General features: G+C 38.3%; 1 protein-coding gene across 1 annotated transcript in view; it reads left to right on the forward strand.

The window, feature by feature from the left end:
* cobl (cordon-bleu WH2 repeat protein) overlaps positions 1 to 25,592 on the forward strand; it is a 56,331-nt gene that overhangs the window by 11,224 nt on the left and 19,515 nt on the right. The window contains exons 3-9 of the mRNA XM_008292749.1: positions 2,326 to 2,520; positions 5,061 to 5,271; positions 7,647 to 7,875; positions 9,494 to 9,538; positions 10,331 to 10,419; positions 10,772 to 10,843; positions 16,457 to 16,639. Coding sequence (XP_008290971.1) covers positions 2,326 to 2,520; positions 5,061 to 5,271; positions 7,647 to 7,875; positions 9,494 to 9,538; positions 10,331 to 10,419; positions 10,772 to 10,843; positions 16,457 to 16,639 — 1,024 coding nt within the window. The remainder of the gene's footprint in view (positions 1 to 2,325; positions 2,521 to 5,060; positions 5,272 to 7,646; positions 7,876 to 9,493; positions 9,539 to 10,330; positions 10,420 to 10,771; positions 10,844 to 16,456; positions 16,640 to 25,592) is intronic.

Here is a 25,592-nt window from a genome sequence, read left to right on the forward strand (position 1 = left end):
TTGGCCCTAGATGAGTGGACCACAGATCACACGAGTCTGCGGCACCTTGGGCAGCTTGAAATAAATTCAGCATCTGTTTGTTTTACACTATTATGGAATGTAGATTTATGTCAGTATATTTATTATTTAGAATGATTAAAAACAGCAAAAGTTCTTATGATGTGGGAAATCTGAGAATTGCGTGTCATCTCAAACCTAAACTTTTCCTGTTAAAAGAAAAGCTGATTTTAAAAAAAAAGTCTGCAAAAAGAAATATATCCTTGTTAATGCTGTTTAGTAAAGTGAAAGGAATTGAGTGATTCTGAAAGGTCCATTAGTAACCTTCTCTGTGCGTGTGTGTGTGTGTGTGCCCATTTGTAACTCAGTCCCTGTAACAGCTCAGCACTTACTGCCCCCCTGTGCCGGAGCAGGGTTTCCTGCTTTTCGTTCCCTACCTCTCCTTTACTCTCCCACTCTTTCGCTCTCTGTTTACGCTCATTCTAACTCTGTGGGAGACAAGGCCTTTCCTAAAGGAGTCTTTGTGCATGTCCGAGTGAGGGAAAGAGAGAGAGGGAGAGTGAAATGCTACGGTGAGACAAACAGTAAGCGAGAGGGAGAGGAGGATACTGGCCGACTGTGTTAAGCCTGGCCGGAGCCCAGTCCCACAGTGCCACAGAGCCCGGTTCTGTTTACCTCCAAAGACACAGACTCACCAGGAAAATACAAAAATCTCACACATTTACAAGTCTCTACGCTTTCTTTCTAGTGAGCAAAGCATGTTTTTAATTGCACTTTTAGCCAGAGACTTTTGCAGTTAATGATTACAAATGATCTGCACTGTGATTTGGCTGCTCACTAGATTGTGATCAGCACTGTCAAACCCTTTAAGTATAGCCTGTAATTCTCATGATGCATCCATTGAAAACTACCTTCTGCATTGCATAAGGAGTCAATGACACTATGGGTCCTCTGGGTGAGAGTTAGTTGATATCCAACATAGCTGTTAATGGTTAACTTAAGTCAGGTTAGAGTCCTCTGACTCTATGTTCATGTGCATTTTCCCTTTGCTATGCTGTTTGCACTGGGCAGGACAATCTCCAAGAGTACTGGTTTGTAGATTATACTATTAGAGGCACACACACATTCACAGAGATTGTGTGAAATTCTCGGAAGCGGATTTATAAACATTCGGATATACAACACTTTTCAAACATTTAATCAACACACGGGCCGATTTTGAGGTGAGTGGCAGTTTTCCTTTTGTTATCTAAGGCTAATATTGAGAGAGGAATCATGTGCTGAAATGTGTGGCATAGAAAAGCTATTTGTCATTGCTGAGAGAAAGAAGTGTTTAATATCTGTCTAATCAGCTGTCAGACTGAGTACACTTTATGTTGAGCCGGCATGCCATTGACATCTGTCACATGCCAAATAACAGTAGCAACAGTTTGGGTGCGGTTTGCATTCTTGTCTGCTTTAAATGGTTTTTGAAGAACTATTGTACACAGCTCTGCACCTGAGCCAACCAAATACCGTGTTACTCCATTAATATTGCTGCTTTGTATCATTGTTTATGCTAAAAAAGTTGCTGTATGAAATACTGATTTTTCAATTTATTTTAGTAGTACTATGTTTTGTCTGTTTTCAGTGAAAGAGCCCTCAGGTGGAATAAGATTTGATGAAGGGGTGTTGTTTCTGTCAAAGAAGGGCTGTTTACTTTAGAAGGTTATTTTCAAGTAGACATTGATTTTGTGTCACTCTAGTATTTTCTAAAAGTATGGCTTAGATAGCTTAGGTGTGACTTAAAGAGAGCATTAGTAGATTTAAAGAACAAAAACAAAAAAAAAAACGTTATTCAGATGAGTCTTCAAAATAATGGAATAAACAACTGCACCATGGCGGTATCATCTTGACAACCAAAATGATCTTCTCAGCATATCTATGGACTCTTGTTGTGTCACAAACAGAAGCAGAAAGACAGAAAGAAGTAATCATTGGTATTCAGGCTGCTCCTGAGGTAGAAGCAGTGGGTTGTATTCATTAGGCTGTCATGTTGTGTAACTAAGACTAAACTTAAAAAAGAAAAAAACAGAAATGACTCACAGAGAATCAGATTATAAAAAGATGTGCTTCTCAACATATGATATGCTGTTTTGTTACAGGATAAAAACAAAATGAATTCTTGATGGATTGATCCATATTTCTGTCAAATCAAGCACACAATGTGGAATGACTGCTTGTTCATTTATTTTTTTCTAACATACAGTACTAATGCAAATTAGGAAACGACACGAAAAATGTTAAAAATATTTCTTTTCATGTATCTTTGCGGTTGTCGTTGCTCAGGAGGAGAATGAAGGCACATGCCCCACCTCCGCCACAGGCCCCTCAACCGGCTCCCCGCCACATCTTCAGAAACACGGCACCTGATGGGGGAGGGACATCAGGGATGGACGCCAAGGAAAACATACTGAGGCCCACCGTGGATGTACAGTTAACCCTACCACAGGGACAGCGGGTTTCTATAACTGAGGATGGAAGGTGAGAGGAAAGACAGCCGTACAAGCCTCACTCATTTTTTTAGTGTTTATATGTGAGCATTTATATCCATACATATGAAGCTCTTCATTTATGCTCAGCTGAAGAATAGGATTCCATGAGCTGACCTTCAATGTCACTAAACAGTGTGAGATCTGTTTGTTGCTCCTGCGTCTGCTTTCCGCTGGGGCCTTTTACAGGGGTTCCCATTGCCATCCTCAGCACAAGCTTTGTCCCAGAGAGTCGGCAGCTGACCTGCTAATGCTCTCTGTCGCTAATGAGGTTCTGTCTTTTGGGGCAGAAAATTAGAGACAAAATAACAAGATGCACTTTCAATAACCATAGAGAAACTTTTGGCCAGCAGGTGTCTCTGTGACACTTCTCACTGGTTAGAGAAAATTAAATTGGTTTTTCAATCTATTGGATAAGTGACAGTGGACCTTTCTTACTTAAATATGCAGAACTATTTATTAATCTGCATAACATTACATAGAGCCATTTCAGAAGGTTGTGGTGCGTATGTAGGCACAGGGTTCCTTTCTGGTAATCTTTCTTATTGTTTGTTTTTCTGATAGAATCATATTATAGTCACAAATAGTTTCATAATGACATTACAGTAACAACATCAGAGCCTGATGCTGTGATAGTTCATTGGACATTGAAATCAATTAGCTGTCCACGAATAAACTAATAAATTCCCAAGTATTCTGAGAACCAATTAATTGGCTCGAGTAAGATTTTAAGAAGAAAAGTCTAATTCTTTTGACTTCAGCTTTTAAAAATGTAAAACTTTCCATTGTCTGTACTCTGTGACAGAAAACTGAGTATCTTTGGATTATAAGCAAAGCAGGCATTTTCAGATCGATATTTTTCATCATTCTTTGACAGTCAATCGATAAATTGTGACAATCATTAACAATAAATCTACAATTATCTACAATAATCTTTAGTTTCAGTCCTATAGTTCATATGGTCATTGAAAAGATAAGGCTTAGGTGTCATAAACACATAAATATTATAAATCACTGACACTGAATGTCCATACCTGTCAGGACTGCTGAATTGATCGTGGCAAACTTCAAGGATTACTTTAAAGCTAAAGAGAGTAACAAGACAGAGAAATGTTACCTTAACAACTAACGCTATAACCACTTGTATTAATGTAGTCAAAAAAAGGATATATATATATATATATATATATATAACATTTAATCATGAGCCAATTGATACTTTTATCAGTTTAACTTTTCATGTCCCCCAAACAGTCCTGAACTTCTAAGCTAGATAATGTATCATTTCACTCACCCATATGCTCCTTTTCTGGTTGTGTGTCTTTGTACTAATATCATGCTTTTGTTTACATTTTTATGAGTGCACCATCACATCAAATGAGTTATCTAGAGTCCTTCAACATGCAGGTAATGTAATGTGTCATATTTAGAATATTTATGACGTGTTTAAACTGCAATTCGGTGTCTCTGCTTGACCACAAAATCTGCATAACAGGACGTCAACAGGTTAAGATGTATAATTCATTAAGTACTTGATAGGATCATTCCTTTCAAATTGCAATTGTGTTGTGACATGTTGGAGATGAATTTACAGAATAAGCACACCGGACACTGGATCTATTGATCGCACAATTGCAGATTTTCATTTTAGTCGTAGACTGTGTCCACGTGTTAGTGATCGTCAATGGTGTCCTTTGTAGTGGTATCTCTCTCAGTTCTGTCATCTGATCTGGCTGTTCCCAGAAAACATTGGAGACTGTCTCTTGGTTTCTTTATCTGAGGATTGACAGGTACCACTATGGGCCTCCTCATCAGCCCCCCCACCAAACACACACAAAGCAATGGGCATAAGTAGATGTCATTATTTCTCTGTGCTACTTGTTGCTGCCATTTTTTTCTTTTTTTGCAGGAGGCTCTAAGGAGGTTTTGTTTGGATAGGTCATACAGAATAATTCTGCAATATCTGATAAATGCCATGTGTTGTTGTGTTTGGGTCTTTTTCCCCCAATCCTCATGGAAAAGGTAGAATTAGAATAAATAAAACTAAATTTTAGAGCAATAACTAAATATGACTCTTTAATGCTCATGTTCAGGATTTACTCCCTCTTCACATATGGTTTGTCATTGTTCAGTCAGTGTCAGAATAGAGTGGTATGTGTCTTTTGTCAACATCTAGCTGGATTTTTGTGGATTTTTCAAAATGGTTTTGGAGATTGCCAGGTTGTAAAATGCCATTATAACACAATTAGCCGAAAATGACCATGACCTCTTGATCTTCATGTGAAAATCAGTGCCAATACTATTCAAGTTATAGTTTGTTTGTGCATCAATCCATTGCAGGTGCATCAGGTGAGAGTGCGTCTTTGTTCTAATCTATTCTCTTTACTGCAGCTAAAGCTAGATCGGCTTTGTAACCCTATCTTCTGTTCTTCCTCCCTCTCTTTCTCCCCCCATCTCCTCCTCTTCTACTTCTACACCCCCACCACACACTTTCCCTCTCACCCCTCTGCTCGCTCTCCCTGCCTCTCTCAGTAAAGCACTGATGGACCTGCTGGTTGAACTCTGTAGTCACTATCACCTCAATCCGGCCTTGCACACCCTGGAGCTTCTGTCACCCGAGGGCCACAGTTTGGGCTTCAAGCCCAACGCTCTGCTGGGCTCCCTTAACGTGGCCTGTGTCCTCATCAAGGAGAAAGTCTTGGAGGAGAAAGTGGTGCGCAGACCGGCGCCCAAAGTGCCAGAGGTGAGTTGCGGTGGAGCCTGACACTCTGATCTGTATCCACTTTTTGTATGTTAGAGTGTATACCGTCACAGCATATTTAAAACCTGCGACTTTTTTGTTATGTCAAGCTTAGATTCTTGTGTGTTTTGTTGTGTGGCAAGATGTTTATCTTATATTTCAGTAAATCAAATGTAATAATAGAAGTGTGTAACATTTCAAGAGAAGAAATACCTCAAGGTTATCCATGTATTATGTTATGTATTTAGATGAATGCAGTCCAAAGTGCCAGAGATACACCTTCTCCCTAGTATAATAAAGTTTTGCAGTGTGCACGTACTATAGCTTTTACCTTGAAACTTTATGTATTTAATGCCTGTCCCACCCCTCTCTATCTTTACAATTGGCTACTGGCAGAAGGGAAGTTCAGTGAAACCTATAAGGGCGCATGCCAAGGTAGGAGGCTGGTTGGTATTAAACTGGCCAGCATATTGGAGTCAGTTTTTAATAGAGTGCCTTTTCATTCTAGGTGTGAATTTTCTGGGTGTATCCGCCATATTTCTTTCTTGTTGTCATCTGTTTTTACAGCTCACTAGTCTATCTGAATTTTTTATTTCTACGCAGAGTCTGTTTCTTTCTCTCTTCCTTTTTCTCTGCCTCTCCTTCACTCTCCTCCTACAGTTTGAATATTTGATGAGTGCCTTACCTTTAGTTACCATGCATTATTTCTCTGCTCTTCTCAGGGCTCACTGGCTGCTCTCTCTCCCTTTGACCCCACCTGGCCTTAGGCCAGAGGCCGACACTGCTGTCAGTCATTCCTCTCCTCTTTTTATCTCTTATTTTATTGTGCCAACACTCTCAGCAATTAAAATTAAATTTTTGCCTTATATGGGTTAAAATGATCAAGTTTTGGATGCTTTGTTTGAGGAAGGTGTTAATTAAACTTAATCATAATTTTGTGATATTTAATATTTAATTTACCTCACTGGTGTGAACGGACGTACAACACATTCATATGAAAGAAAGCAAAAACCAAACCTGCTGATTTTGGAAGACAATAACCATCAACCTGACTTTTACACATACAGTACAAAGGACCATTTCTCCCAATCTGTAAATTGAAAATGCATGATCTTTGCTGTGCTCTTGTCTGCCTCTGAATGTACAGAACCAAAATGGATGCTTTATAGTTATGTACATCACTGAAGAGTCACCAAGCCAATTGTCATTTTATGAATTCTTCTGGCTCTTGACATCTCTAATAACTTAGTGATGAAGACTTTTATTAAAACACAACACTTTGCTATTTTTTTAAGGTTGAAGGAGTCTGGCAGGTTAGAAATTACATCAATAGAAAGAGATGTAGAATTGTTGCAATTCATTACTGTTGCAAGTTGCAAATTTGGTAGAGTTGCATTTGACTATTTTTAGAACAAGTTCAATAACCTCAGTGTCACTGACTCATTGATATAAGGCAGTTATTTACTGCCATATTTGCAGTTTTGATCAGACCGATGTAAAAATGTCAGTGTTTGCGGAAGTTTTTGAAATCTCTTTCTGGTCTGCAGTTTGAGCCACAGAAACTTCCTATATTTAAAAATGATCCCAAGTGCCTTTTATCCATAAAAGCCAAGGTTGTTCATTTTGGCCTTACAGCTGTGCAGCGGTTACTGACAGAATTTGGAGATGTTTATTCAGGTGGACGATTAAAAAAAAAAAAAAAAAAAAAAAGAGTCCAGGGCTGTTAAGGAGTTAAATATACTCGTACATCACACGCATATATATTTATATACACAGACATGGTCGTCTTCAGTCTATGAAATGTTCTTTTTTCTGTCAGCAACCAAAGTCTAACCTTGAGTTACTCATTACTGAAGTGACTACATGTTTGCATGTCTTTGTCTCTGTCTTCTCCTCCCACAAATGTTACATTTGACATGTTTTGTTCTCACTGTGTATGAAAATAGGAATTTAAAGAAGCACATGAATTCAGAAGCGAGTTATGGTTTAAAATATATATATATATATATATGTCTCTGTCTTCTCCTCCCACAAATGTTACATTTGACATGTTTTGTTCTCACTGTGTATGAAAATAGGAATTTAAAGAAGCACATGAATTCACAAGCGAGTTATAGTTTAAAATATATATATATATATATATATATATGTTTTTATTGTCTTTTCAGTCAGCAGTTCATTCAGCTTAGTTAACATGTTTTTCACTAAAATGCTTTAATCTACAGCTACTGTATGCTAAGACAGTCGGTAAGCTTCAGTCATTTGTGTTTTATGTCTTTCATCAACAACAACCTCCTGTTTGCTGGTTGGTAGAGTCCCATCATTTCTTTGAGCTTCGGTGTCTAATTTTCCTCTTTATTCTCTCTTCTGTGTATCAGAAAACAGTGCGTTTGATGGTGAACTACCACGGCAGCCAGAAAGCTGTGGTTCGGGTCAACCCGTTGGTACCACTTCAGACCCTGATACCGGTCATCTGTGACAAGTGTGAGTTTGAGCCTGCACATGTCCTGCTCCTGAAGGACAGCATCAGTCGCCACGAGTTACAGCTGGACAAATCTCTCTCAGAGCTGGGCATCAAGGAGCTCTACGTACATGATCAGAGTCTAGGTAAACCTTAACTACATGATCTTGTCCATGTAATTTTCTGTTTCTTTGCAGGAGTGAAGTGTAGTATTTAGTGTCAACTAGTGGTGAGCCTATGGTGGCCATTTAACAAATTACAAAAATGCAAAATGCCCTCCCTGGAGGATGCAGAATATAAAGACTTTGTTCTACACTCAAGAAAAAATAGATATGTATACATTTCTGTCAACAGATTCTGCTAAATCCTACCCTCAAGTCCTCTTGTGTTGGACTATACAATAGATATTGATTATAGGATCATAATTGTGAGAGATTTTAAATTAAAAAACAATCTGATTTATACATTCGGTGTGTGTAAAAATACATAGCAAAAAATTTTTTAATTGTTAGTCGATGAGGGAAAATAAATCAAGCCCAAACCTTTGACTTATGTTGTGTAAAAGTGCTGGCTAGCATGAAGGGACCTAATTAAAGCAGATAAAGGACATCATCATGGGTACTGATGCTGGCACTTTGGCCTACTCAGCCATTGTGTCACACTGTCAGCTGTTGGCCTGCAAATATCATACCATGTAAGGTCTTTGTAAAATGTCAGAACATGTATATAAACAAATAGATACATATTGAGTAAAATCCTGTAAAATGTCTATTTCCCTTTTTGTACATTTTAATTATACTAAAAACTTAAAAATTTAGTGTAAAGACATTATATAAAAGACAATATAGTGAAACTGTAGCAAAGTTTTTTATGATCAAAATACCAAAGTTGCACAATAGGACTTATGTAATGCTTCTTAGTTCTCGGATGTGGCTGTGTTTAGGGACAGAGTGTCAGCACAAATGCTTACATTATATATTATTCAACTTGTATGATATTCAACGCAGCATGCTGTCCTGCAGCATAGCAGAACATGCTATGTTGCACAGTGTAAATTCAGCAAAAAAACTGTAGATAAGATATATTGTGCCTCAGCAGGAGGCAGGACAAAGTATGGACTGCATGCAAACACAGTCAGCAGTGTTTCATGAGAAAACCCAGCATTTCAGTATTTGTTGACCTACAGTTTTAAGTGTTGGTATTAGTTTAACCAGCGACAGGTCTAACTTTGCGTTGAGTTTATTACATAATGTTCAGCTAAGTCAACCTTGAGATAAAATAATTTGTCCTCGGGGTGTCATAATTAGAACATGTAATACTTTTTATCGAGAAGGAAGTTAAATGATAATCTAAGCTCTGATATCGTGGTTCATTCCCAGGTGACAGTCCACATCCGCATTGTTGATCAACATTGTTCAGTTGCAGTTTATGAAAGACATAAGCATGAACTTTACATTATGTAATTTTTATGGTCAAAAACTTTTAGTGTTTGGATGCTCGTAAGCAGGTTACACAGATAACATGTAACCTGGTTTATCATTATTCTTGTACAGAAAATCTACAAACTACTTTGTTTGTGTGATAAGTAGTTCAAATACATACTTTTTTTTTTGTTTTCGTCCTCTGGTGAAACACTTGTATCTGTGTTGTGCAGCTACCGTCGAGTAAATACAACACATTATCCATTCTTTGCGATGCAAGTCAGATATACATTCATAAATGTATGTTTTTGTTTTTTTTAAAAAACCTTGTCATGTTTTACAGCTTTCCAGCCTAAAATGGCTTCTGCCCCTGCTCTTAACTTCCCAGGTATTAGTCTGAAGTTTTGTCTGTGTTAGTGTTGCTGGTACCATTTAAATCCTTGTAGCTGTTTAACCCAATGTACTGCTGCTTGCTCATTAACCCCCCGTTGTTACAGCACACGTGTGTCAGCTTGTTAGTCATCCGTCTTGAAAGAAATGTTTTTTTGATATAATCTAACTCTTAATTTTAATATCTGTGTGAACATCATCACTGTCTGTCATTTTGAAATGCTTTATTAAATTTTTCGTTTTCCTTTGCTCTATTTAGAACCCAAGTAACTGAGTAGTATAGCTTTAACATTTTTTTTATTGGTTAGTTTACCTTCTCGCCCTGTCGTCAGGCCGACTGTGTTATCCTGGCACATTCTTGCTTATTGCTTTGTAGACTGTAAAGGTTAGATAGAGGTGGGCTGTGAGAAAATAAACCTACAGCGCCCTCTGCTGAGGAAAATCAGCATTTTACTCTTTTCAGATCTTTGTAAATAAAATGTTCCATGTTTTGAAATTATGAAGAAAATGCATTTAATGTTTTATTTGTGTCTATCAGGTATCAAGTAAAGCAATTAAATTTCAGTCCAAAGGTACAGAAAACTGTAAGTTCAGGGTATTAGCTGTCATTAAAAAAACAAAACAAAATAAAAACACAGAATTTTGTTGTTAACCTAATTAATCTATGCATGCAGGAATAATTTGTCAATAACTTGTCAGTATGACACCGATTCATTCCTTTGAATATGAGGTTTTCACAGAATCAAAACCAACTGCTCTTTCACTGCTTCTCCTCTTTATTTTTTTCCAGACTCCATTCGCTCCAGTACTAGCAGTCTGGGAAGACCTGAGAAGAAAGGCCTCCTGGGAATTTTCCAGTTCAGCAGAAGGAAATCCAAAGTAAGACTCAAGATGATTGTTGCTGCTTTATGGTAATGTGCTGGATTTACAAAAGAAGTGCATTTATATCGAAGTAAGTCTCCTAGTTTTCTGAGTACAGTTACATTTTATTATCAGATTTTATATTGGTTATAAATGCACAGTGTTGTTTTACAATTTGCAGAGCAGCATTTATGTCATTATAACTGTCCACCAACTTTTGCAGTGACTCTATTGTACAAGCAGCATTACAAATATGAGATTGTGTAATAATGATTTACAAACTAACCATTGGCTGCACTTGTGCTGAGGAAAGCAACACGCATGGCTTAACAGTTGAATGCTGCATGTTCGCTGTGTCTTCTGTTTGCAGACAGAAACAAGATCTATGGACATGGATGACTATGATGAAACATTTATCCAAAATACAGACACACAATTTAATGTAAGTATTACTAATGCATCTCACAGTGTCCAGAGGTGAATTTAAAGTAGGATCATGGGAAACTGTAGCATTCAGATCTTATACAACAAGTGGTCAGAATAACAGGAACATAACCAGAGCCAGTAAAAACAATGCAAACCACCAACAAACGGGCAACATTTTTGTACTTGTTGCAGGTCAGTAGATCTCACCTACATGGTTCAGGGCTTCCTGTTGTTACGTCTATTTCCTGTCCATTTGTTGCATGGCTGAAAGACATTCTGTCTGATGTACGCTGTAAAAGATTGATCTATTTTTAATAATTTTGCATTGCCAGGCCATTCTGCAGCACAAAATCATCATCATTCTGCTACAAGGGGAAAAAAAACATAACACTCTGGCTTGTTTGTGTTCCTTCAAATCACAAACGACTTGTGTGGAACAAAGCAAAAGAAGCAGCTATATGTCCCCTTAAAACACTGATGAGTGGAAGTGTTCTTGTGGAACATCAAAGGGCTGTCATTAAAACGACTAATTCACAGAAATAAAGTCAATTTTTTTTATGCCCGTAATCAACATCCCGGGAGTCAGACTAGTGGACAGAGTACACTGTTTTTGAGTAATAGATGATGGATTTCAAAGAAACACTGAAAACATTAAATTCCAGATATACAGTAGCTGTCTATGAGAAATGATGAATGAGTATGTCAATGCCAGTATCATCAAAGCCATTGGTAAATGATGATGATTTCTTTCATTAATTTTAATTAAAATTTCTCGACTGGTTCTACTTTTCAGTGCATACCACATAAAAAAGGGAATCAGCTCCCTATCATGACCCAGAAAGCTGCTGCAGTTTAAATGTGCACTTGGCTCAATATTTAACTAGCAGAATAACAAAACAGTCCAACAATTTATTGTTTTGTTATTACCTAATAAAACTACCAAAAAGTAATTTTTTTGTTGTTGTCAGTAATTGCAACTCGTTATCTTGTCGTCATTTTTAGACATTTACACAATAAATAATTCATTCTAATTATTTAAATAGTGGGATCACACCAGCTGCGATGCCATTTGGAAATCTGCCTTTATTTTGATCTCAAATACACACCTGTAAGGTTTCAAGACTGTATACTACGCATTTGTGACACTATTGCATTGACAAAATCTGTCACATAGACATTTAAACACCTGCTAAAAGACTCAAAACTAAAGGACTCTGCCGGAGCTGGACCACATTTTGCCACAATGACACACACAGACAGACAAAAGTTGAATCAGAAAGTCACAATGGCCGCCTTTATGTAAAATATGCATCTCTGGGGAATCTTCACAGAGGAGGTCAGCATTGCTCCTGTGCAGCTGTAATTGAGTTGTGTTCATGTGTGCTGATGTCCTCCAGAGGGCAGCAACTGTCTCCAAACAGTCAGTCAGCAGACTGTCGATGCTCAGTTCATCAAAGCTCCAGAGAGGAAAACGAACAGTGCTGCTTAGAGTTCTTACCCGCATTATCTTTTCTACTCTACACAAGAGCACTAAATAATAAAATGGCTATATGGGATACTGTTAAATATTCAGGACTCAGTAGGATCCAAACACAACAGCATATGTGACTGTTGGTAACCAGCTTTGAGGAAATTCACAACAAACGGGAACCCACCCTAAAGGGTTGTGTGGTCGGGGGATCTGAACATAGCATTTGTGAACAGCTTTAAAGAAGAGTTTATGATCATGATAAAGACTGACAACATAATGTAGAAGGTTTTACTCCAGCATAACACTCCCCACAACCACTCCACTGTAAACCAGATGCACATTTAGACGCTGCATTAAGCAGCGCTCTACCTGTTATAGCTGTAACTCAATCAATGTGGCATTTGATTGTATTACCTGGAAAAACACTGCCTGGTTCACTTCACTGCTCCATCAAGCTTCTGGTTCGACTCCACCCTTCTGCCTCTTTGTTCTCTGTGTTTCTCTCAGCATTGAGCATTGCTGCCATTATCCTCTTCTTCTTCCAGGCCTAAACTGTCATCCTCATTTTTGTTGCCTTCATCTGATGCTTCTGACTGCATATTTTTCGGCAAATATTTCTTCAGGGTTTGAAAGAAATAGCAACAATGAATGAAGACAAGGAAGTGAAAGGGGAAAACAAAACAAAAAAAGTGTCAGCAGAGAATTAAACATTAAAGCTTACAGGCACAGCACAAGGCATTTTGTTTGATGTGAAAACTTAAAAGTGTATTTAAAATATTGAAATGTATCTAAGACAGTGGCAGCCCATTCTGATTTATTTATATTGCTGTTTCTCAGCCGTATCACCCTGTCCAGTGGGTTTTGATGCAGCTGGGCTTTTTCTGTCTGATATGATTGTTTCTCAGCCAGGGACTGTTATCAGACCACACACATGCATTTGTGCACACAAGAAAACACATGCGCGCGCACACACACACACGCACACACACACACACACACACACACACACACACACACACACACACACAGTGTTATCAGCCTGAAGGCATCAGATTACCTACCTTAGCTACATTAGCACTAAAAGCCCAGCTTCTTATCTCTAATTGTTCATTAGGAGCTAAACTACTGTGTGTGTTGGTGTGAGCGTGTGTGGTCTTGGAACACTGACATGGTCAGAGGGCATCATGTTAGGGCAGCACTGACTCTAAAACAAACTCATTTAAACCAAAGAAAGTGTACTTAAACATAAGACAGCAAACATTTTATCTACTTAGCTTTACTGGATTTGGAAGGTCATCTTTTCTGTCCCAGGTCATGACTACAGCAATGAATGCAGTTACAAAGGCGATGTTTTCTGTCTGTGAGGAAATTCAAAGCTCCTATATCATCCATTTGAAATAATTTGCTCCCAGTTAAACATGACTACACATATAAGGATTTCACACAAATGGATGTGTAGTGTAGTTTACCCCAAAGCCCAGTGTCGACTTTGTCAACAAGTTCTCCAATCTCCTCTTCCTCATTGCTTCAAAATATGACAATATTTTCATTCTCTGATATTTCAACAGCCACATCTGCCCCCACTTTGACTCAATAATACCAGTATTGAAGAAATACAGCGAGCGCGCAGGTGGAAATGGAAAAAAGACCTAATTTCAGATCTCATTTCAATTTCTGAAAGATCTCTGGGGTGAAAAGCATCTGGCTGTCAAACATGCCAGAGCACATTACCACTTTGATCGCGTCACCAAAAAGTATTAAAATCCCAAGGAACTTTTTATTGAGTTAAATTCTGTCATCTATTACACTTCCAGCTCCTGCTCAGAAGCTTCCACGACTAAATTTAAGGATTTTCTTAATTTTTGTTCAGAGATAAAGCACTTGACATCAGAGCGAGTATCTGTGAATCTGTGAATAGTCTATCCATCTCCCTGAAAACACTTGAGCTCAAAATTCCCCTAACCCCATCCTCTGCCTGAACTTCATCACTTCATATCTTCTCTGAAGTCATCTATCTGCTCCCTCGACATAATTCTACCAACTACACTAAAGTCTTTAAAGAACTATTTGACATTCTGGTTTTCAGCATTCTGTCAGTCATCAATATGTCTTTAGCATCTGGCTAATAATTTCCTTAAGAAAGTAGTTTTTGTGCAAATTTTGTCCCAGTCAGAGGTCTATGACTTCACTGTTGGGTTGGTTACATGTGGGGAAAAAGTGAACAAAGGACTTGACATGTTCAACCAGAAAGGACAATGAAACAATGCTTTCTGTTTGATGTGAACATTGTATTCCATTTTTATTTTCTCAGTGAAATGGTTTCAACTTAGCTTGTAAGTCTTCTAAATGTATAGAAAAAAATTATTTGCATTTGGGTTTGTAGTGAAATATGTCACTGAAGCGCTTAAAGGCATTCCCAAGAGATACAGTATGTAAGCCCTGATTCTAGTTATGCAGAGGTTCAATAGTTTCCTTTTATGTTACTCACTTTGTAATTATGAATGCACTGTGAGCTCGGGTTCCCCCCAAGTGCTGGAGTACATTTTGTTCTATTTTCCTCTCTTGCTGCTCTCACACATTTCAGATTGTTTACCAGGACGAAGAAGTAGAAGAGAGCAGGTGGAAAAAGTCAGACAGAGTTCATGTGAATTTTCTGCTTTGAACATTCTAGATTTTTTGCTGAGGTGAAAACATGCTCCTTTTTGAGGATTCCAAATGGAAATCACATCAATCCTCTCTTCCAACATTTCTTTTTTGATCTGTCAGCCTCCATCTGCTATCTGCTCCACCTCCCCTCCTTTCCCTGCTCTTACTCCTATCAATCCACGGATGTGTCAGTCACAGATGTCAGATGTCAGAACAGATTTGCACTAAATATTTTAGGTTGTTGTTTTTTTTTCTGCAATAGATTTAAGTTATAGTATATTAATGTGCACATTTTATCTTTGTAATATATGAGGAGCTAAAACCCTAAAAAAAAAGAGAATGGATAGAGAAAGTGAGCAGATGTTTTTGGCAACTTCTATATTAGGTTTTGGTTATTTTTTTGTTTTTACTATTGTTTTGAGGTAAAATGTATGTAGATGGTCAATGGCAGTCCTAGTGGATGATGACCTTATGCTCAAAAGTGCAAAAAGTGTAAATGTACTCTACAAATCTGTTGCTCCTTGTCTCTTTAACCTCTGTGGAAGCAGGTTCCCCCCAAAAAGATATTTTTTTATTCTGAAAAAATGTAAATATCAGCATTTAAAACATATTTCAGGATGCGAAAAAAAACACAGACATTGCTAGACTTCTCTGTTTTTTCAAGAGTAGTGTTTTTTTTCCCATCCCTCCCCACTGTGAGATGTTCTAACCTTGTGCCCAATTAATTCTAATGACCTGAACTTTTTGCTCGCTTTTATGTTGTATCCAGGCATTGTCTGAACTCATCAATTAATCTGCTTTAAAACACTTTTCTTCTCTTCGACCATGGGGGCGTGAGCCGTGGTTTGGTGCCCCTGTTGTGCCAAGGCTCGGTACCAAGCTGAGCCACGGGAAGGTTCAGATTTTCAGGAGCACTTTAGGCTCTCTTTGATCAGATATTGAAAACCATTTTTGTTTCAATGCTTTAGTCAGGAGCAGCCACCCTTTGAAAATCTGGTTACACTTTCACCTTGATCAAATAAATGTTGCTCTAATTGTCATGACTTGTCATGAATTGTCATGAACCCTATCTTCAGAAATCTGTCCATCCAGTGCATATGTATAATGTGCATGTTTTTAAACTTAATCTGGACATAAATGCCTAAAAACACAGTCGTATGCTTTTTTCATGTGATATTAGTGGTGATGTTAGTCCTGCAGATGCTTTTGTTTGAGAGTTATGTTTGAGTTATGATATCCCACAATGGAACAGTTATCAATTAAATTTGGTTGAAAGTTATGATATAAACCAAGAAGCAAGTGATTTTTAACATCATTCGTTATTTCAAATTAAGTCTAATGTGTATTTGTAAGCAGATTTTGCACCTTTAAAATGTTTTACTTAATATGTTTTGCTTAACTTACATGGAGCTAATTGCAAAACCCAAATGTTCACATTTAATTCATATTTATTCCTACATATGTATTTGTCAGTCTGATTCCACCCCCATGTTTCCTTTTTGTTACCTGCAGGCTCTGTCCACAGTGTCAGGGGTCCCCAGCTTAGAGGATCGACCAGGCACCTTGGGCCAGTCTCAGTCCGTCATGAGTATCCCCAGGATGTCTCCCAAGGCTGACCCTAAGAAGAGAAGGGCCCCAGCACCACCGGGGGCCCCGACACCCAGCATGGGACATACCAGCTTCGAAAGCTATCAGGTGAGGGGATAAAAGGGCTGTACTGAATTTGTGATTTGTGAAATTTTGCAAACATCCAGCGTATCAAAGCAATCATTAATGCATCCATTCATGGACTGATTATTGTTTGTTGCACATACATTCTGAAAAAAAAAACATGTTGTAATGATGATACAACCTAGTTTTTGCATTTTAGAAATTCAAGCAGTTCAGTTAAGTATTTGAATAACTCACCTTTCACGATTGTCTTGAAAGAAGTCCATCTGAAAGCTGCAATCTGTCTGGCACAGCCTTTCCTTTGGGTGTTTTGGCCTCAAAGTCACAGTGACCTGTATTGCCTACATTAGAGCAACAGCTCCCTGCAGTCTCATTATAGTGCTGTGGCGGCATGCTGGGAAATGTTGTTTAGCAACCAGCATCCTTTCTTCCTCTGATCATATCTTTTGTTTATTTGAAGGAGCCAGTGTTCTTGGTGAATGTTATCCAGCAGAAGTTTTGTTCTGAGCATAACATGATTCATGGTGTCATCCCCCTCAGCTTAATTAGCTGAAATGAACAGAGGATGAAGGAGCAGAAAACATTTCAGAGAAATGCTGTGTGATTCACAGTGTCTCTTGTTCCTAAAATAATTAAAATTGAGAAGGATATAAAATCAATCATGTCACAAAAGTTGAAGAATTAGTACTCATTTTAGTCTATGTGTATCCCTGAAGAGTTTGTTGTTAACATATCCCAAGTTAACTGATTTAGTTTATAATGGTACAGTAAGTTTAACAGTTACTTAACTTCCAGTGGATCATATGAGAGGGTATGCATTTGTCATGATTATTACCTAACATTCCTCTTTTATTGCACTGATTTAAACCTAATTATAGATGCATGATATTTGCTCTTTCCTTCCACGGTGCATTGTGACTAATAACAAGCTACTTATAGCTACTATGATTATTTTTAGCATAGCAAATTGTAGTTCTGCAGGCGGAGATGGTAATTTATCTGCCCACCTGTCAGATTAAGAGTTATAACAGACACCAGAGCTGCAGCACTGAGACACCACTGGGACTCGCAAGGGCAGCGAGACAGAGCAGGAGTTGGGAAGGTTATCCGAGGACTTGATGACTGGTCTAATAATAGATTTCGCCATCTCGCTCTTATGCCTTCTCTGAACTGTTACCCTGTCTGTGCACAATGTCTCATGTATATTTATGCATGTCCACAAATTGCAAGGTCATACTGTGGTGCAGGACACCTCTCATGTTTCACCTCTCTGCTTCCTACTGTTGCTTGTTGAGCAAAGAGATTGAGGACAGGCGATGGTGGCGTCCAGCTGGTCTTATCAACAGTTCAGCTTCAGGTCAACATGTGACAGAGTTTTCCATGCATGTGTATATCGTATACACTAATAACAGAATAGGCATCTGTAAAAACTGCAACATATACAGTGAATTCCTGTACATTTCCATCAACTGCAGTAGTCAGCATATTGATTGATAAGTAGATGAAAGGATGAAAAGTTTGAAGCATTGACAGATTGTTGATTAGTGATTAGTAATGATCTAAGTGGGGTGTGTGTGATTAGCTTGTGTCATCTGAGGACACAGAAGTGTTCAATGATTAGCAGCATGCTAGCTATGCATTTGTTGTGTGAATGTGATTAAAAAGGATTTAGTTTCATGACAGTGAGGAGTGCCATAGCAGCCAGGTCTTATCAGGACAGTTTCTTAGGGGCATTGGCATTAAGGAAAGCTGCATGACTTGAATCTGTGGAACAATTGTACATGCCAAATGAAATCACATCAAAATCAGAAGTTGTACTTTCCAATTTACATGAAATTTGGCGTTGTAGTTGCTGCAGGCGGTGTAGAAGCTACACTGGGAAAAAAAAGGCACACTTTGCTTGTCAGTAGAGGAGCGCATCGTCATCTAAAAGTTCAAGCTCCAGTGAAAACAAATGTCAGGCCATAGCTTTTATTTGTTGAAGATGTGGCCCAGCTCACCTTGCAGATCACAGCATAAACAGGTGTCAAATGTAGTGGTTACTGCTGCTGGATTTGTTGATTTTGCTGACTCATTCTTGTCATAGCCTTAATCAACTTTCATTTCTGTAGCATGCGGTTTCTCTCTGTACCTACTCCACCTTTTGTTTATATATATAAATACATATATATACGCACACACACACAGCATGAGAGCATGTATGAGTGTCTACGTGTCTTTGAGTAAGAGGGGGATTAGGTGCATGATATCAAGTCATCTGAGGACAGCTCTCTGTGATGACTGTCCTCATTATAGACCTCCCTCTGTGCCGAACAAGCTTAGGTAGTCAACTAATTATGACTTACAAGACACAGTAATGGACACAGACATCGCAATATAAGCTATAAGAATGATGAGATTGTTATAACGAAGCTAAATGGCTTTAAATAGCCATTTGCGAGACAGAGATCACAAAGGGCGGCCATTTAAATCATAGGAGGAACATAGTTAGATTAACATCACCGACGGGATTAGGAGGATCAGAATCTCTTGTTGTTGACTGTGGAAATATTGGTCAAATTCTGGGCCCCATTTTAGGGCAAAATGACAAGCCAGCAGTTATTTACAACCTCTGTCTGTCACAAATGATCAATGTAGGACAAGTGGAATTTTTGCTGCATGTAACATTTCACTGCACTTTTGTTGGGATTTATGTTCATGGCCTAAGAACTTAAATACATTTATTTTGAGCCACAAGTAGTCAGGTTGAGTAAAATACCTGAAACTTAACAGCCTTGTTTTTGTTCAGTGATCATATTGTTTATACATAGTAGTGATCGTTTTTCTTTTCTCTTTCCTTTTTTTTTTTTTTTTTTTTAGCAAAAAGAGGGTCACAGAAGTTGTTAGAGTGTTAAAACAAGGGCTGGGATTTGATAGCATCTTATCAAATTTGAACCCTTTATCAAATAGACTTATCAACTCTGATTCCTTGGTATTGAATTGTCTTTAAGACTTAAAACACTACAATACTTTCTGGAAGTTTCACCTGAAAGAAACATCAACAGATTTAGTCAGTAACAATCTGTACACACTGTAAGGCTGAAATGAACAAACTTCAACTGTATAGGTCAGAGATGCTTGAAAAGAATTTGGAAACACAATAAATCTCATTGTGTTGACACCATGCCAGTGCGAGATTAGAAAAACTTTGACAAAGATTTGCATTTTTAAATATGCCTAATCAGAACAATAAATTTGAAAAATAATAAATAACAGCCTTATAACAATGAGTGAGTGAGACTAATGTTATTGAACCTGTTGTAAAAATCCTCACGTTTAACTTTACCAAATATAATGCTGGGAATAAATGAAAACCCTGCATTTGTTAATGATTTTGGATTGAAGTGTTTTGACTGATGCACAATAAAACTAACTGTTACAACCCAACCCTGGTTGCAATGAAAACTCCATCATCTATATTTAGGATTTTATTTTATTTACAGTTATCAGTGTAATATGCTGACCTTTTTGAGGTCTGCTGGGCAGGAAGCTTTACACCAGGGGTCTCCAATCCTGGACCTCGAGAGCCACAGTCCTGCATGTTTTAGCTGTTTCTCTCTTCCAACACAACTTATTCAAATGATCAGCTCATCATCAAGCTCTGTAGAAGCCTGATAACGATCCTGATCATTTGAATCAGGGGTGTTGGAAGAGGGAAACATCTAAAGCATGCAAGACTGTGGCTCTCGAGGACCAGGATTGGAGACCCCTGCTTTACACAGTAGTGAGAATAGGAATAGCAAGGCCACTGAAAACAAATGACGTTATATTTCAAGAAGAGTGTGAAATTATTGTCGACTGCAGGAGAATCCAAAGTTCCACAGGGACTCCTTATGCTGGAGTCAACCTGGAGTCAGAGGAGTTTACAGTTCTGTTTCGTCAGCTCACCAACAATATGTCTTTATGAGAGCAGCGATTAATTAAATTATGTTTTGGAACACTGAGTTCAGAGAAACACAACCTTGTTGTTTTTCCAGCAGCGATAGGCAATCTGTTATTGTGGTTTTGAAAGGAGGCCATGTCTGCACTGCCTCGTGTGACAAAGGAATTGAGATAAATTCTGAGCTTTCTGCTTCACTGCCGAGTAAAATAAGGTGCATCTCGAGTAAACATATTTGTGCTCTTCTGCATTATTGTGTGGACACAAAGAGTTAAAGATGAAGACAGAACAACTCAAGCAGAGAATGAGAAATAGGATTAAGAGCAGAAGAGAGAAGCTGAGTGACAGTTTTATAAACACACAGAGTCAAAATAAGGTAACACAGGACGTATAAGGGTTTAGAAGTGTGTATTTGGGTTGTGCAACATTAACAATGCATTAGCTTTGGGGTCATATTTCCAAAATGCAGTACAGCATGAAATCTGGTTTGGCATGCCCTTAGCACTACCCTCACCTTGCAGGAGGAGGACATGTCAGGGTAAAAGTTCATCAGAGGACAAGCAGCGTTAAAGAGCAAGGGTGAAGGAGTAATAAGATCAGTGGCGTTAAGCAGGGTGTCTTTAAGTCTGCAAAAAAAATTTACAAATGTTCCAAAGTAGGTTACCTACGACTAAGTATAGTTGTAGGGCACAATCTTGCCTTTGTCTTTGTGCCCTCCTTAATCGATCAAACTGGCTGAGTTGTTTTTTTTGGTCATCTGTGACTCAAGAAATAGAGAGTTGGCAGCAGAGGGAGGCTTGATTTTTTACATCCTTCCTGCAATTATCTAGAACGGTAGCTAACTCTGATTTGCTCTGATGCTTTGGTTCAATCAGCCAGACAAAACACTAGTTGTGCTTGGATCTGTGTGGAGTACTGTTGAGTTCCTTTATAGGATTTTCTTTTTTCCTCTTGCTTTCTCACATGCAAGGCTTAACTTTAGTTGGATAAGAATCTGTGAGAAAACAAGAGAGCAAAATACGGGAAATATAAAACTAAGAAAATCAGTGCAAAGAGAGAAAGAAGGAATGTATCCATGCTGCTTCTGATTTGTGATGTCAGTACATGTTTGGAAGGATGTAGAAAAGGATGTTTACCCATTTACCACACGGTTCTAATGAATTGCTGCACAAATTTACAGAAAGAAAACTTGTTTTATTTCTTTATCAGTTGGGAGCACGGGCAAAAAAAAAAAAGAAATGCTACTGGTGCCAAAGCAAGCAAACAGCCTTTCCTCTGTGGTACATCTCTCATCCTCATCCACCCTTACTTTAGAGCTGGTGTTTTTGTTAATTTGGGCTCCAGCTGAAAACAGCGGGTGCTCTGACTTCGTTAAAGCAATGTACATTTTTACATCCATCTTCAAAAGGGCTTTGATGTAACTGACAAAAGCATGTAATACAACACATGCTGATACCTTTCTGTTTTTTCATTTGTTGCCTCAATGCGCGCTTAGATGTAGATTGAAAAGCTGCATTCTGTAATGCAGTGGAAAAGGTCGTTTTCAATGCACAGCACAGTAGATAACTAAGCAGCACTTGATCTTGTATGCTCTTTTTTTCCTCCCTGTTTGCTCTTTTGCTTTTCCACTATTTGTGGAAGCTATGACTTGCCCTGTGCATTGTATATCTACTTGGCGTTGTGGTGACTTGGAGATACTGTAGGAAGGCATTACAAGGTTTCTATTTGTATGCACTGACCTTGAAGATTGTGAAAGTGTGAGCTTGGGGCCAAGATCAGGGAAACATGTCCCCCTGCTACGCGGCCTGTGTACAACAGGATCTGTTTGCACTTGAGGCTGTCAAAACATCATATATATGAAACCAGGCAACACAGATTGGACACCCAAAATAAATGTATGTTTGTGTCAGTCCATTTGTGGCTGCATCTGAGTGTGTAAGAAAAACAAAATTTTGCAGCAAACAGATATTGAGGATGTATTGATCTGGTGTGGATTATAGCTACTGAGCAATCAGGGAATGCTGCTTGTTGTATACATGGCATGTGAAGGTAATCTGATTACCTTTTGTGAGTTTGGTTACCTCCAAATTAAACAGAATATGCAGGAATGCTGTCTCATCTCTGTAAAGTGTACTAATGTCTTTCAACAGGTATTAACCTTTTTTTTTTTTTTTTTTTCAAATAGAGTAGAATATATATAATCCAGTCACCTTTTCCCAATGATCCCTATCATAGTATCTGCTGACAGTGACAGTTTTAAGAACCCTGCAACATAGAGTGGTGCACTTGCAAATGTGGTGCAGAAAGAATGCATGATAAAACATTTGAGGTAGATGTTTTAAAATTTGTGACAGGGTTTTTTATAGAGGAAATTTTGTCCCAGATGTTGTCCCGGTGATGCTCGACAAGGTAATTGGGATCCATAAAATGGATTTGATTTGAAAATCTGTCTCTGATTGCAGTGAGATATCTACCTGTATTGTAATTTAAACTGTGAAGCTCCAGGTGTACTTCAGTCAATTTTGTTGCTTACTGAAAGTCATTGAACGCGGACAATGACTAACATTTACTTTTTTTTTACCACTTGTAATCCAGCTATTTTAGATTTTTTTGATTAATTGGAAAAACAATTGACATGTTATTATTCATAAGGATATATCTGTATGTATTTATACTTAGATATTTTTGCAACATTGCCCAGAGAAGGCCAAAATTAGAATTAGTTAAAGCAAAAGTATTTATTTATTCTAGTTAAATTACTCTCCATGTTTTTGTTATTACTATGCTGCCAAAGTGTCATTCTGCTGTAAGTCCTCCAACTGCCGCTCAAAACACAGCATTTGTAGAGAAAAGGTGAAGAAAAACATTTCATTTCAGTGGGTTAGTGGGACAAAGTAGACGACAATGGAATTGGGTCAGCATGTGTCTTCCACACACGCCGGCCTCCCGCCCCCCTGCTCACACATACATTGTTAAGACTTTTTAGCATAAAATTCTTTTCATCAAACATTCAACAGCCACACATGTTCATTATAACATACACACAATAACCTTAAAGCATGCAAACTGTCTTCCAGCCTCCTGTTGTTGATGTTTTTGACCTTGATGCCCTCGCAGCGTTGAGACAGTTCAGCTGCTGTTATTATTATCTGTGACATGCATGTACATAGACATGCATTTGCACACACATATGCATTTGTGAATGTAGTCATGCATGTTGACATGTGCAAGCGCACATATACAGTGTAACCCCCCCTCTTGCTTAGACATACTCCATTTCACATTCCACATTAGCGCTGTAATGTTGCCCTGTTACAAAGCCCCTCACCCATCAAGAATCCTTCAAAACAACTGATGAATGGTCACGCCACCAGGTTGAAGCCTCCATGGGTGGCCCTATCTAATCAACGTGCTCCAACATGGGGCCCTTTGCTTCTCAAACCATAGGGTGGAAAATTTAATGGACACACCAGACTGTCCTGGTATGGCCTTCTATACGCATTTGTGTAAAGGTGCATTTCCCCCTAAAGTAGAGCCCAACCCATCCTGGCTTTTGGGGATAATGCTTGTGGCGATTTTATCAAGTAAAAGAATTATATATATATATATATATATATATATATATATATATATGTGTGTGTGTGTGTGTGTGTGTTTGTGCTGACATATCATAAATATATATACATGTATATTAGAGTTATACTGAAAAGTGAAAATGATGGGCTCTTTGTTGTAAAATAGTTACCAACTTATCACGAAGACACAACTTGACTGCTCACCACCATCTGCTCAACTGTGCAAACTAAAAAAAAATTTAGCATTTCCCAATTTAAGCCTTTTTTTGTATGTGTTTTTCCTTTTAATCAAAAACCTCTTTTCATATTAGTACATGTCTGAGAACATCTATCCATTATCTGTACACTGCTTAATCCTCACTAGGGTCCTGGGGGGCTGGAGCCTATCCCAGCTGACTTAGGGTGAAGACAGGGGACACCCTGGACAGGTCACCAGTCTATCACAGGGCTACACTTAGAGACAGACAATCAAGCACACAAGCACACTCACATTCACACCTATGGACAATTTAGAATCATCAGTTAATCTCAACATGTTTTTGGACTGTGTGGGAGGAAGCTGGAAAACCCGGAGAGAACCCACACTGCATGAGGGAGAACATGCAAACTCAACGCAGAAAGATCCCCGGTGTCCTCACCGGGACGCGTGCTAACCACCGTTCCACCTTGCAGCCCTATCAGAAAACATGTACACCAAAATGGCATCTATCACAAGTCAATATCTCCAACTGATGTTTGGTTGTGCTCTACTTTAAATTACCCCCCATGTTCACATGTCAGGTTACTTCTCAAAATTTCCTTGCAATAAAAAATTAAATAAGGCAAGCAATACATAATGTGGTCAAGCAAAGACAATAGATTATAGTGGTTTGCTCACATAATGATTGGTGTTTTTTCTCCCATCTAACCAGCTGTGATCACTGTGAGAGTCTGGCTACAGTTAAAATTTTTGTCCATAAATGTGAGCAGTTTATTTCTTTCATTCTTCACGACCTTTTAGTTTAGATCTATACGAAATAAACAAAGATACAGCATTGGTTGGTACTATAGAGCTTCTCTCCTTCAATAATAGAATACCAGTCTTTAGTCTAAATACCATTTATGAGACAAACACCCTGCAGAGAACAGGAAAGCTTTGAATGGCTGTAATCAAGTTCTTTCTTTTGCTTGTGTTCGTGGAGTTACTGTAAAACAAACACAATCACACTGATGTGAAAGCAAGGAAGTTAGATAATCCGCTGATGGCTGGTACATCCTTTCTTAATCATTAGGAATTCATGGAAATGTGATGACTTGTTGATTATGTTTCTTGTAGTTTTAGTGTTCTAAAATAAGCTTTGTTTGTTACTGTCTTTCATTATTCCCTCAATGATATTTTAAAACCATGAAAATGATCCATCAACATACATCTGGCTCCTGTGAAAATTGCTAAATGTTTATGCTGTATACAGTCTATCTAAATAATCAATTACAAAACCAGTTA

This window comes from Stegastes partitus, unplaced genomic scaffold (assembly GCF_000690725.1).
Source record: "Stegastes partitus isolate 25-593 unplaced genomic scaffold, Stegastes_partitus-1.0.2 Scaffold829, whole genome shotgun sequence".
NCBI lineage: Eukaryota > Metazoa > Chordata > Actinopteri > Pomacentridae > Stegastes > Stegastes partitus.